At 42.0% G+C, this 15,397-nt stretch overlaps 1 protein-coding gene across 3 annotated transcripts in view; it reads left to right on the plus strand.

The window, feature by feature from the left end:
• LOC143934023 (cell adhesion molecule CEACAM1-like) overlaps positions 1 to 13,923 on the plus strand; it is a 122,749-nt gene extending 108,826 nt beyond the window's left edge. For all 3 annotated transcript variants that reach the window (XM_077457263.1, XM_077457261.1, XM_077457262.1), the window contains 3 exons: positions 2,255 to 2,287; positions 4,698 to 4,747; positions 11,495 to 13,923. In XM_077457263.1, coding sequence (XP_077313389.1) covers positions 2,255 to 2,287; positions 4,698 to 4,742 — 78 coding nt within the window. In that variant the 3' untranslated portion in view covers positions 4,743 to 4,747; positions 11,495 to 13,923. The remainder of the gene's footprint in view (positions 1 to 2,254; positions 2,288 to 4,697; positions 4,748 to 11,494) is intronic.
• Positions 13,924 to 15,397: the final 1,474 nt, after the last annotated feature.

The raw sequence follows: 15,397 nt of genomic DNA on the forward strand, positions 1-15,397 counted from the left end.
GGATTTTCCCTTAATATCCATACCAGACCCGAAGGGCCTAGCAATGGACTGTAGGGGGACCCACGCATTTTTTTTTTCCAATGATTTTTTTTATGTATATTGCCAGTATCCTGCAATACATTACAGCCGCGAGCAATTTTAAATTCCTTTTTGTTTGTTGTGGTACTGTTATAAACATGAGGGAAATGCGCTACTTTACAGGCAGACTAGGGGGACCCCCAGGCATGATATTTAAAGGAATATACAGTGGTGTGAAAAAGTGTTTGCCCCCTTCCTCATTTCCTGTTCCTTTGCATGTTTGTCACACTTAAGTGTTTCGGAACATCAAACCAATTTAAACAATAGTCAAGGACAACACAAGTAAACACAAAATGCAATTTGTAAATGAAGGTGTTTATTATTAAAGGTGAAAAAAAATCCAAACCATCATGGCCCTGTGTGAAAAAGTGATTGCCCCCTAAACCTAATAACTGGTTGGGCCACCCTTAGCAGCAACAACTGCAACCAAGCGTTTGCGATAACGTGCAATGAGGCTTTTACAGCGTCCTGGAGGAATTTTGGCCCACTCATCTTTGCAGAATTGTCCTAATTCAGTTACATTAGAGGGTTTTCGAGCATGAACGGCCTTTTTAAGGTCATACCACAACATCTCAATAGGATTCAGGTCAGGACTTTGGCTAGGCCACTCCAAAGTCTTCATTTTGTTTTTCTTCAGCCATTCGGTGGTGGACTTGCTGGTGTGTTTAGGATCATTGTCCTGCTGCAGAACCCAAGTTCGTTTCAGCTTGAGTACACGAACAGATGGTCGGACATTCTCCTTCAGGATCTCTTGGTAGACAGCAGAATTCATAGTTCCTTTTATCACGGCAAGTCTTCCAGGTCCTGAAGCAGCAAAACAGCCCCAGACCATCACACTACCACCACCATATTTTACTGTTGGTATAATGTTCTTTTTATGAAATGCAGTGTTCCTTCTACGCCAGATATACTTGGACACACACCTTCCAAAGAGTTCCACTTTTGTCTCATCGGTCCACAGAATGTTGTCCCAAAAGTCTTGGGGATCATCAAGATGTGTTGTGGAGAAATTGAGATGAGCTTTGATGTTCTTTTTGCTCAGCAGTGGTTTTCTCCTTGGAACTCTGCCATGCAGGCCATTTTTGCCCAGTCTTTTCCTGATGGTGGAGGCATGAACGCTGACCTTAACTGAGGCAAGTGAGGCCTGCAGTCCCTTGGACGTTGTTGTGGGGTCTTTTGTGACCTCTTGGATGAGTCGTCGCTGCGCTCTTGGGCTAATTTTGGGCGGCCGGCCACTCCTGGGAAGGTTCACCACTGTTCCATGTCTTCGCCATTTGTGGATAATGGCTCTCACTGTGGTTCGCTGGATTCCCAAAGCTTTGGAAATGGCTTTATAACCCTTTCCAGACTGATAGATCTCAATTACTTTCTTTCTCAATTGTTCCTGAATTTCTTTGGGTCTCGGCATGATGTGTAGCTTTTAAGGATCTTCTGGTGGACCTTACTGTGTCAAGCAGCTCCTATTTAAGTGATGCCTTGATTGTAAACAGGTGTGGCAATAATCAGGCCTGGGTGTGGCTAGAGAAATTGAACTCAGGTGTGGACAACCACAGTTATAGTATGTTTTAACAAGGGGGGCAATCACTTTTTCACACAGGGCCATGATGGTTTGGATTTTTTTTCACCTTTAATAATAAACACCTTCATTTACAAATTGCATTTTGTGTTGTCCTTGACTATTGTTTAAATTGGTTTGATGTTCCGAAACACTTAAGTGTGACAAACATGCAAAGGAACAGGAAATGAGGAAGGGGGCAAACACTTTTTCACACCACTGTATCATTTTTATTGTTTTACTTCAATCATTATTATCACTGCTCCTGAAAAAATGGCCGTTTTAAAAACCTTTTTTTGCATTGATACATGTCTCCTGGGGCAGGACCCCGGTCCCCAAACACTTTTTATGGCAATAAACCTTTAAAATGAACACTTTTGATTTTTCACGTTCCTGCCCCCTAGATTTTAATGTTCGTACAACTATTTTGTCTGTTAGCATGTTCTGGTGCGAATTTATTCCTAATGGCCACACTGCATTAACCAGAAATCCGATAGATTGTTATAGCTCAATGCTATGTGCACAACAAGCATTCTCTTTATTCTGCTACTGTATGTTAAAATTACATTTTGCATTGGTATTTTTTTTATGTACTGAATATTTTCTTTCTTTTGTTCATAGATAAATTCTGGAAAGCAACAAACATATTATGAAGTAAGTGTTATCAGTGTGTGAATTTACCTTGTAGTAATAAAATAATGAATTGGTTGGTAAAGCCCCTGAATTATTCTACAGCTTGTCCTTTATATCTCCCAACCAAGCCATCAATTTCTGTGCTTTCATGCCCTAAATAGTTAAAAGAATTAAAAATGTCAAAAGCAAAACTTAATGAGATAAGTAAAGTTGAACTGTAGGCAAATTAAAAATAAATGTAACTCATCAAAGTAATATTAACAACCTTTTTTACGATAACATATGCAACTCAACCAAATAAACATTTCTCAGCAAACTATTTCTCCATGTTTTTGTCCAAGCACTTACAATTGATAACTGCAAAAAGATGCTGGCTCCATCTCTCTTAGCGCAGCTTTCCCTAATATCCGGGCAGGGAGCAGTCGATCTGTTTTGGAAGAACAGGCAAGTAACTTGCTGTTTTAAGCTTTTGGGCTGATTGTACTTATGCTCACAGTGCTGCAACCAGTCCTGGTTGGCTTCTGTTCCAACCAGGACTGTATTCACAAGGATGGCTCCATACTGTAGATCAGTGGTTCTTAAATTCAGTCCTCAAGTACCCCCAACGGTTCATGTTTTCAGGTTTCCCTTTAATTTGCACAGCTGCTCTCAAATATCAATGACATTGTATAAGGACTATTTTATCTAGTTGCAGATTGTCCACTTGCCACAAGTTGCAGATTGTCCACTTGCCACATCACCTGCCACAAGTTGCGGATTGTCCACTTGCCACATCACCTGCCACAAGTTGCGGATTGTCTATTCATCACGTCACCTACCACAAGTTGCAAAGTGTCCGTTTGCCACAAGTTGCGGATTGTCATCTTCCTGCTAAGGTGGGGAATGGGGATTGCACTTTCTGTGTCCCAGTCTGAGTCAGGCAGACCTCACTCACTCTGCTGCCTGCAGAGTGAGTGAGGCCGGAACTGCTGAGATGCAGGGCGGGCGGTGAGAGATGATGTCATCTCTGTGCTCCACCACCCACTGATTGGCCAGTTCACCCACCGAACCTCCCATCTGGCAGCTCTCTCACCAGCCCGCTGAGCCGCCCACCTGCATCTGCTCCCACAGTCAGTGTGACTGTGCGAGCACCGAGTGGAGGGGCGGCTTGTGGCTCACCCACCATGCCACAGTCACTTGCACACCACTAAGCTGCAGGGCCCATAGTGCCCATGTGGGTCGCTATGGTAGTAGTTCCGCCACTGCTGTTGAGCGTACTTGAGGACTGAGGTTGAGAACCACTGCTGTAGATCACTACAAGGGGATGTAGCCTCCCTACAACAGTAAATCTGGGACAGTGGTCACTTGAGCAACCAATAGTAGAGCAAAGGCAAGCTTAATGGCAAGTATAAAGAAGCTACTTACAAGACAAGTGCTGATGTCAACAGCTAAAATTACTTCTAAGGGCTTAGAGCTTAATTACACTTTTAAAAATTCAGGTATTCACACTAGAAGTGTTTAAAAATACACTAATTTTATCATTTTATTTTAGCTTCAAGTAATTCCCAGTGCAGCAGCATCCAGACAGGGAGAGGGAGAATCTGCATTCTGAGCCTCTTATTTGAAAAGTACTGCCAGTGTAAGGCCCCTTTCACACATGCAAACAGTATGTCCGTATTTTATCCATCCGTTTGCGGATGAAATACGGACATACATGCATCCCTATGGGATAGCGGGTGTCTGCGGATGAACATCTGCAGACACCCAATATCGTCTGCCTCCGCTATTGTCCGATTCTGCAGACGGAGGAAAATCCTATTTTTCTATCCATCTGCAGAGCGGATCGGATGAACACGGACAGACGGTCTGTGTTCATCCGATCCCCCATAGAGGAGAACGGAGAGCTGACAGGGTGGTCCATGCACAGTGTGCGGAGACCGCCCTGTCCGCCGCCGGCTCAGCGGGGACAACAGAGCGATCCCTGCTGAGCAAGCGGATCATCACGGGGCGGATCATTACTGATCCGTTCCGTGTGAAAGGGGCCTAACACTGTAAACCTACTTACAGGAGGAAACAGCTCAGGGAATACCTCAAAGTACTTCTGCTGCTCTTCATCATCTACTGTAAGTAGGTTGGGGGCCATGACAAATGATTTTGGTTATTGTCTAGCAAGGGTGCCTGGACACAAAACTGGATAAGCAGTATTATAAACAGTTCACATATATGTATCTCAACTGGAAATATAAATATATATATATATATATATATATATAACTGTACAAATACAGGTTTGGTATTGTTCCATTTTTAAACCACAGGCCATACATTTTACAGCTCGCATGTAAATTGACAACATGTTTGAATCCTACAAAATCGCTAGTAGGTGTGCTGAGGGATATTTTATTTTTGGAAACCCATCTCAAACCCTTCTCTACTTTTTTTCTCTACACAGAACAGAGCCATATATAACAACCTGGAGCCCTCTACAGGGAAATGATAATGGTAACGATAAAATTTTACACTATGATTAAAATAAGCAGGTCTCCAATAAATACTCATTTCAAATTTAGCAGATGGTAGCACCTGGAATCACCCACCAGATTCTGTTTATCTGCAGTAAAGTTCTCCAGCTAACGCAGTATTAAACCCAAAAACAGAAAATGTAATATATTACAGTTTACCAATCATAAATTTTGTGTCTGCATATTTTCTTATTTTTAGTTTTTTTTTACCTGATGATCCAGCCAGTAACATACTTCATGTCTTAGTCTCAAACTGGCGACCCTCCAGCTGTTGCGAAACTACAAGTCCCATGGGGCATTGCAAGGCTGACAGTCACTAGAATGACTTTCACAGGCAGATGCATGATTGGACTTGTAGTTTTGCAACAGCTGGAGGGCCTCCAGTTTGAGACCTCTGTCTTAGGGTATGCTCCTTTATCTATGGAGGAGCACTGGAGTCACCTTCCTTTGGACAGCAGCATTTTCTGGAGAGGGTAGCATTAGATGGACTAGCAGATTTAAATTAATCTTACATAAGTTACTTTTCTTTGGGGATAAAGGTTATAACTAAATTAATAAAAGCTGATTATTGTAAGCACCCAGAGGAACTAAAAGTTAAAAACATAAACACTGTGAACAGGTAGGGCCTTTATTTAAAAAAGAACAGGGTATCCCTCTTTTGCAATAAAGTACACTTACCTGCCTATTCAAAATCATCTGTGTACTGAGCTGCACATGCACAGCTCAGTTTATATTCCCGGGACACTGGCAGTGCTTCTTTTAGTCATAGCCATTGAGGAGGGCAGGGCTGAGCCCCATTCTGTGTGTCAATTGACACACAGAAGGAGGGGGAGTGCTCCAAATGGCTTGCTATAGGCACTCAGCAGGAGGGAAGAGCTCAGAGTGCTGGTGGGGGACCCAAGATGTGGAGGATCATGGCTTTTTTGTGCAAAACCATTACACAGAGCAGATAAGTATAACATGTTTATTTTAAGAAAAATCCTTTAGTATGACCTTAATGTTACCAACAGACTGCTGTGTCATTTTATTTTGCCTTTAGTATAGAGCTGCACAATTAATCGTTAAAAAATTGCGATCTCGATTCACCCCCCCCCCCCCCCCCGCCCCCAATCTATGCTGATTTTGCAGATTCTCCGATATAACAAGTGGAGAGACTATCTGCTCACTCAGCTGTCAAAAGAAGTTTAGAATATGAAACGTTGTAACTAACCTTCCTTCTTAGATCAAAGGGATACACTTGTTTGTAAAAAAAAAAAGTCCTGGCAGTCTGCCAAGTTTTCAACAACCTTTAAATGCAGGAAGTTAACCACTTAAAGTCTAAATCTTTTTCTGGAATTTCTTTCTTAAGTTAAAATCAATATTTTTTGCTAGAAAATTACTTTAGCAGAGACCCTATGGAATAAAATGGCAATTTCTGCAATATTGTATGCCCCACTGTATTTGCCCAGTGGTCTTTCAAATGCATTTTTTGGGGAAAAAATACACATAAATAAAATGAAAACGCTGCGAGAATCGTGAGAGAATCGTGATCTATCTTCTAAGCCAAAAAATCCTGATTCTCATTTTAGCCAGAATCGTGCAGCTCTAGTAGCACGTTAGGTTTACAGCTCTACCCATTTATGTTCTATTATTTCACAGAATGTAGCAAGAGAAATGAAAGTTCCTGGTGTGAAGGCCGAGTTAGGCAAACATCCTAAGATCCCTTTCACAGGGGCTTTCTGATCGGGTCTGCCTAGTATTTCAGGTGGACCTGTTTGGATGCTCCATGCAGGTCTACACGCAGACAGATGTAAATTGACTCCATTTACATCCACCTAGCTCTGAGTCCATCTAGGTCCAAAAAAATGGAAAAGGATTGCATTATTTTCTGTTTCTCTGATGGATTGGAGCTAGCCTGATGTACATGAACACAAGTCCATTTGCAACCGGCAGACCATTGATCCAACACGGGTCTGCCATAGTCCGCTGTCAGAATGTGGGTAACAAACTAAATGGACATGGATGTCATAAAACAGACATCCATCTCATTCTGCTTTAAATCAGAAGAGGATCTGCTCATTGAAAAGACCCTAGGTGAGGAAGAAACAGGAGGAACTACACTGCTTTGAATACTGAATATGAATTAAATAGAGTCTTTTGTTTGTGGTGCTCAGATGCAAACTCCCCCATCCATCCATGTGTCTGTGCTTTATTTTGCTGAGAAATCACTTTTAAAACCACCCCAGGGGCGTACCTAGAGCATTTGGCACCCAGGGCCCATCCTATATCTGGCACCCCCCCCCAACTGTAAAAACACCCGCAAAAAAACACCCTCCTCTGCCAAGATCAGTGTTTTTTAATTCTGCTTTCTTTTTTAAATGGCGCTGTTGGCTACCGAGTAAACCGGAAGTGACACTGTGCTGTCGCTTCCAGTTTTCTACATCAGAGACCTGATCAAAGGCAAATTCGGCTTTGTTCGGGTCTCTGGCCAGCTGGCTGGTGGCTCAAGTCTGCGGGTGGGATGGGAGACCTGGGCGGAGCTGTGGGGGGATGGGGACGTCCCCTCCCGCTCCTTGTAATAACAGCCGATGCTGTTCATCAATGGTAGCCAGTGACACTAGATGGGAAAGGACAGAGGTGTCAGTCACTCAGGTGTTAGCAGATGCCACATTTTTGGACAGATTGTGCCGCGGTCAGGAAAGTGGAGAGCTGGACTGGAGCTGCTATGAGGGAGACATCAGTGATAGAGTGATACAGCTGACAATACAAAGTATGGCCCATGTCTACTGTCCTCAGGGACATATCTGATCCAGATATCCCACTGTATGGCGATCTCTGGATCGGATCTGTCCCTGGGGACAGCATTGGCATTGATGATTTGATTCAGATTTGGGAACTGACCTTCTGACAAGGCGTGTTGCTTGCTGGACCGTGGATGGGATCTGATGGCCGCAGGGAAGATGGCAAGATGCTGCAGTGACCTGCTGCTTGCTGGATGAATCTGATGGCTGCAAGATGTGGGTGTAAGTCCCCCCTTTATCAGACCAGCTCATCTACTCTATACCTGGTTTGTGAACACAGCAACACCACCCCCCCTTACCAGGTAAGATCACAGCTCAGCTACTATAGGTGGGTGGTAGACACACAGCAATATACAGCACACACATGCATTCTGCAACCTGTATACAGCACACGCCTGGATTCTGCAACCTGTACATAGCACACGCCTGCATTCTGCAACCTGTACATAGAACATGCCTGCATTCTGCAACCTGTACATAGCACACGCCTGCATTCTGCAACCTGTACATAGCACACGCCTGCATTCTGCAACCTGTATACAGCACACGCCTGCATTCTGCAACCTGTATACAGCACACGCCTGCATTCTGCAAAATGTATACAGCACACGCCTGGATTCTGTAACCTGTACATAGCACACGCCTGCATTCTGCAACCTGTACATAGCACACGCCTGTATTCTGCTACCTGTATATAGCACAAATCTGGATTCTGCAACCTGTATACAGCACACGCCTGTATTCTGCAACCTGTATACAGCACACGCCTGGATTCTGCAACCTGTATACAGCACACGCCTGGATTCTGCAACCTGTATACAGCACACGCCTGCATTCTGCAACCTGTACATAGCACACGCCTGGATTCTGCAACCTGTACATAGCACACGCCTGCATTCTGCAACCTGTACATAGCACATGCCTGTATTCTGCTACCTGTATATAGCACAAATCTGGATTCTGCAACCTGTATACAGCACACGCCTGCATTCTGCAACCTGTACATAGCACACGCCTGCATTCTGCAACCTGTACATAGCACACGCCTGTATTCTGCTACCTGTACATAGCACACGCCTGTATTCTGCTACCTGTATATAGCACAAATCTGGATTCTGCAACCTGTATACAGCACACGCCTGGATTCTGCAACCTGTATACAGCACACGCCTGCATTCTGCAACCTGTACATAGCACACGCCTGCATTCTGCAACCTGTACATAGCACAAATCTGGATTCTGCAACCTGTATACAGCACAAATCTGGATTCTGCAACCTGTATACAGCACACGCCTGGATTCTGCAACCTGTATACAGCACACGCCTGCATTCTGCAACCTGTACATAGCACACGCCTGCATTCTGCAACCTGTACATAGCACAAATCTGGATTCTGCAACCTGTATACAGCACAAATCTGGATTCTGCAACCTGTATACAGCACACGCCTGGATTCTGCAACCTGTATACAGCACACGCCTGCATTCTGCAACCTGTACATAGCACACGCCTGCATTCTGCAACCTGTACATAGCACACGCCTGCATTCTGCAACCTGTACATAGCACACGCCTGCATTCTGCAACCTGTACATAGCACACGCCTGCATTCTGCTACCTGTATATAGCACAAATCTGGATTCTGCAACCTGTATACAGCACACGCCTGGATTCTGCAACCTGTATACAGCACATGCCTGCATTCTGCAACCTGTACATAGCACACACCTGTATTCTGCTACCTGTATATAGCACAAATCTGGATTCTGCAACCTGTATACAGCACACGCCTGCATTCTGCAACCTGTATACAGCACACGCCTGCATTCTGCAACCTGTATACAGCACATGCCTGCATTCTGCAACCCGTACATAGCACACACCTGCATTCTGCAACCTGTACATAGCACACGCCTGCATTCTGCAACCTGTACATAGCACACACCTGCATTCTGCAACCTGTATACAGCATACGCCTGCATTCTGCTACCCGTACATAGCACACACCTGCATTCTGCAACCTGTACATAGCACATGCCTGCATTCTGCAACCTGTACATAACACACGCCTGCATTCTGCAACCTGTACATAGCACACGCCTGGATTCTGCAACCTGTACATAGCACACGCCTGCATTCTGCAACCTGTACATAGCCCACACTTGGATTCTGCACCCCCCCATCAGGTCAGCTACACTATACCTACTACACAGCAACCCCCCCCCTTCTATGACAGGCCAGCACAGTAAGGATGGCAGGACAGACACACTCCTCTAGCGTCTTCTCACAACCCACACACCCCCTATCACCAGCTCACCTCGGTTCTCAGCTTCAGCTAGGGAGGTTTAGACTCTGGAAGATGGTGTGGACACAGAGTGTAACAGCAACCACCCCCGCGCTGAATGATGACACACTCAGCTCGGCTGCTCAGCAGTGGTGGGTGGAGCTAGCAGGGGAAAACAGAAACTAGACCATACTATTTCGGCCGCAGTGCTGGGGGTGTTCCAGCTCACAAAAAAACTCACAAAAAACAGAGCAGCCAGAGCCAGGGATTCCCTTCAGGATTATGTCAGACTGTCTGAGTGCAGAGTGAACCCCATAGCAATGGCACCCAGCCACTTACACCCCCCTCAATGTGTGGCACCTGGGGCGGAACGCCCCCCCGTCCCCTGCTTGGTACGCCCCTGAACCACCCCTAGGTTTCTGACCATGACCATCTGTAAGGGCAGATGATTTATGTAGAATTTACTTCCTTGAATCCATCTGCCCTATAGCTCGGGCAAGCTTGTAGAAGGGTGTGCTTAGCTGAGAAAACCCCTCCACCCTCCTGAAGATTCCTGAGATGTGTGACATCCTTTGCCTAGGCATGGAAACCATCAGGTAACCGAAGAAATGAAAATAAAAAGCCTAAAAGAAGTTAATATACTTTCCTATCTATTTACTTAAGCCTAGCAGCATAAAGATTAAAAATAGTCAATGTTGATTGAGAGAGTGAAGTTCCACTTGAAATACTTTTTGGAGTGGATTAACGTTTTAGTAATGCAAATTGCATGAGAAAAGTGCAACCAATTAGAGGTCATCTTTCACAGTCTGACTGCACTTAGCTGCAGAAACTTATCATGAAGTTACTTAATACTCCTCTGTTGCATCAATGCAGTAAGCCTGCACTTTGCACTTTTGCTATTGCAACTGACTTGTGGAAAAATTGCTAACTATCAATGGTCAATGTGTAAATGCTGATAAAAAAAAGCTGCAAATATACCATATATAAATATATGATATATTCAGTGAATGAAAGAGTAGATTTTTTTTTTTTTATTGATTAACTGACTTTTTACCTATTCAAAAAAGGGGAAATGGGACTTTAAATGAGGCGTGTTGCTAAATAAAAAATATATTTATTTATTAAGTACAAACCATATCGCAAATGTGTCAAACTATATTGTGTCCTATATCTTAGTTTGACACTTTTTGTGATATGGTTTGTACTTAATAAATAAATATATTTTTTATTCAGCAACACACCTCATTTAAAGTCCCATTTCCCCTTTTTTGAATATTGAACATATATCCAGGATGGATGTTTGCTGCTCTACTAATAGGTTGTGTCAGGTCGCATCACTTTTAATGACTTTTTCCCTAATTTATTAATTTCTTTATACATTGTGCATTTTCTATTGACCAAGATGTCCTTTTTTTATATAGAGATATAAGAATGTGCATAGGATGGAGACCAGAATAAAACTTTTTGAAATAGAATATAAATAATTTTAGAGTGGGACTTTTTCTCACCTCTTTCTGTGTCTCTAGACTGGTTTGACATATTTTTCTCAACCAAAAACTTGCATGTTCTGTTGTATAATTATAACTCTGAATGTGTCTACAATGCCAATTGCTGATTTATATTCAAACTATTTAATATATGTAAATCCTTATATTTTAATTAGGTTTTGTTCTGGATGGTGACTTATGGGATCTCCTGGTTTCCGATCTGTCCTAACCTGTTCCAACGCTACAAAACATCTGCTGTTTACTCTACATTTAACCACTTACGCATTGGGCACTTAAACCCCCTTCCTTACCAATTTTCAGCTTTCGGTGCTCTCACATTTTAAATGACAATTACTCAGTCATGCAACACTGTACCTATATGAAATGATGTCCTTTTTTCACACAAATAGAGCTTTCTTTTGGTGGTATTTAATCACCCCCGGGGTTTTTTTTTGCGCTATAAAAGAAAAAAGAACGAAAATTCTGTAAAAAAAAAAAAAAAAATAGTAATTTTTCTACATATAACAGAAATGAAGAAAAATGCATATTTGCTAAATTTTATATTTTGGCCAAAATTAAAACTGCAACATATCTTTGGTAAAAATAACACACATCTGTATATTATTTTGTCTTTGGCACCATAGCTTGTGGACTCTATAACTTTCACAATCTCTGATAATTGATCACACCTGATGCACTTATGGCCTATCTCAATTCTTGAGACCATAACAAGCTAGGAAAGTACAAATATCCCCCAAATGACCCTTTTTGGAAAGTAGACATTCCAAGGTATTTAGTAAGAGGCATGGTGAGATTTTTGAAGTTGTAATTTTTCCCACAATTCTTTGCAAAATCTAGATTTTTTTTTTGCTTTTTTTGTTTTGTTTTTCACAAAATTGTTATATTAGCAGGTTATTTTTCTACACACTCAGCATATGCATAGCACAAATTACACCCCAAAACACATCGTACTACTCCTTCCGAGTATGGTGATACCACGTGTGTGAGACATTTACACAGTGTGGCCACATAGAGAGGCCCAACATGCAGGGAGCGCCATCAGGCATTCTTGGAGCATAAATTACACATAATTACATATAATTTCTTGACTACCTTTTGCAATTTTGAAAGACCTGGAGAACCAGGACAATGGAAACACCCCAAAAATGACCCTATTTTGAAAAGAAAACACCTAAGGTATAATCTATGAGGCATAATGAGTCTTTTGAACATATTTTTTTTTCTACAAGTTTTTGGAAAATAGGTAAAGAAAATGAAAATGTGTTTTTTTTTGTTTTTTTTTTTACACAATGTTTCTAACACATAGCATGTACATACCAAAAATTACACCCCAAAATAGATTCTCATAATCCTCTTGAGTACGGCAATACCACAATGCAAGACTTTTCCCCAGTGTGGCCCACATAGAGAGGCCCAACATGCAGGGAGCACCGTCAAATGTTCTAGGGGCATAAGTTTCAAATCTAATTTGACTAACTATTATACTTTGTGAGGTACTGTAGTGGTATGGATGAGAACTGATGTGGCATGGATGTGCATGAATGGGGATGGATGAGTCATTGATGGGGATAGCTGTGTACGGATGGGATGACTGAGCATGAATGAGTATGGTCGGGTACAGCTAAGTACGGATGGGTACAACTAATTATGAATGGGGGTGGGTGGGATGGCTGAGCATGGGTGGATGAGTATGCTGAGTATGGATGGATGAGTATGCTGAGTATGGAGCAGTATGGATGGGTGACCATGGGTGAGCATGGATGGATGGATGGATGAGTATGCTGAGTATGGATGGCTGGAATGGGCACATATCAGCGCTGTGGGCACTAGACATCCAGCCCACAGTGCTGCTGCCACTGATCTCTCCCCTCACACTGTATCGATCTGTACACAGAGGGGAGAGAGGACACCGATGCAGAAAAATGGCAGCAGGTGCTCTGGACTGAGAAGTCAAAATGTGAAATATTTGGCTGTAGCAGGAGGTAGTTTGTTCATGAAGAGCTGGCGAGCGGTACAATAATGAGTGCCTGCAGGCAACAGTGAAACACAGTGGAGGTTCCTTGCAAGTTTGGGGCTGCATTTATGCAAATTGAGTTGGAGATGTAGTCAGGATCAATGGAGAATTTCAGGGAGATACTTATTCATACCATGCCATCAGGGAGGTGTGTGATTGGCTGTATTTTTGGGGTAATTTTCCTGCTGCAGAATATATTTGAGGCCAATGTCATTAAGAACTATCTTCAGCTTAAAGAAGAACAAGGAGTTCTGGAAGTGATGGCTTGGCCCCCACAAAACCCTGATCTCACCATCATGGAGTCTGTCTGGGATTACATGAAGAGACTGAATGATTTGATGCAGTGTATATCCATACAAGATCTGTGGTTAGTTCTCAAACATGTTTGGAATAACTTACCTGCCAAGTTCCTTCAAAAACTGTGTGAAAATGTATGTAAAATAACTGATGACGTTTTGAAGGCAAAGGGTACTCACCTCAAATATTGATTTGATTTGGATTTCTCTTCTGTTCATTTATCTTCTTTTTTGTCAATTGACAAAAATAAACTATTAATACTTCTATTTCTGAAATCATTCTAAATTTACTGCATTTTTTCATACCTGCCTTAAACTTTTGCACAGTAGTGTATACATGTATGTTCTTTTAACCACTTGCCAACCGCCTACTGCACTTTTACTGCGGCAGGCCGGCTCTATTGCACAAAACAATGTACCTGTACATCATTTCGTGCAATAGACACTGGGTGGCTGCAATCATTCCCCTGAGAAATAGATAGGTGATCTACCTATGTAAACAAGGCAGATCGCTGTTCTAAGCAGGAACACCGATCTCTGTCTTCGTCCAGTCATAGCAACCCCCACATATTTAGCAAGCGCCAGCTAGGCACACAGTTAACCCTTTGATCACCCCTGATGTTAACCCCTTCCATGCAAGTGTCATTAGTACAGTAACAGTGCATATTTTTAGCACTAATCACTGTAATAACTGACACTTTTGACACTTTTTTGAGAACCAGTGATGATAAGTGTCCAGCGCAATGTAACAGTCCACCTAAATATCGCTGATTGCCACCATTACTAGTAAAAAAATCAAATTAAAATGCCATAAAAATATCCCATAGCTTGTAGACACGATAACTTTAGCGCAAACCAATCAATTTGCGCTTATTAGGATTTGTTTACCATAAATATGTAGCAGAATACATATTGACCTAAATTGTTGAAGAAATTCATTTTTTTTCCTTTTTTTTCATTGGGTGTTTTTCATAGCAGAAAGTAAAACAAATATCGTTTTTTTTTTTATCTTTTTTCAAAATTGCCGCTCTTTTTTTGTTTATAGTAAATAAACACTGCAGAGACAATCAAACACCACCATAAGAAAATTCTATTTGTGGTTAAAAAAAGGATATAGATTGTATTTGGGTACAGCGTCGCACGACAGCACAAATTGCCAGTTAACCACATTCAGACCAGACCATTTTGTTGGCTTAAGACAAGACCACTTTTTGGGATTCGGCACTGACAATTGCGTGGTCGTGTGACATGACTCCCAAACAAATTTGATGTTCTTTTTTTCCCACAAATAGAGCTTTCTTTTGGTGGTATTTGATGACCCCTGCGGTTTTTATTTTTTGCACTATAAACAAAAAAAAGAGCGACAATTTTGAAAAAAAATTGACTTTTTGCTATAATAAATATTCCCTAAAAATGTATAAAAAAACATTTTTCCTTAGTTTAGGCTGATACATATTCTTCTACATATTTATAAAAAAAAAAATCGCAATAAGCAATTATTGATTGGTTTGCGCAAAAGTTATAGCGTTTACAAAATAGGGGATAATATTATGCCATTTTTATTAAATTTTTTTTACTAGTAATGGCAGCAATCAGTGATTTTTATTGTGACTGCGACATTATGGAGGGCACAAAAGACATTTTTGACACATTTTTTGGGACCATTGTCATTTATACAGCAATCAGTGCTATACAAATGCTTGGTGGTTTTGAGCACCCCAAAATGCCCTGCTAACTTGTTGTCATGG

This window comes from Lithobates pipiens, unplaced genomic scaffold (genome assembly GCF_037356315.1).
Source record: "Lithobates pipiens isolate NorthernLeopardFrog02 unplaced genomic scaffold, aLitPip1_a1.2 Scaffold_27, whole genome shotgun sequence".
NCBI lineage: Eukaryota > Metazoa > Chordata > Amphibia > Anura > Ranidae > Lithobates > Lithobates pipiens.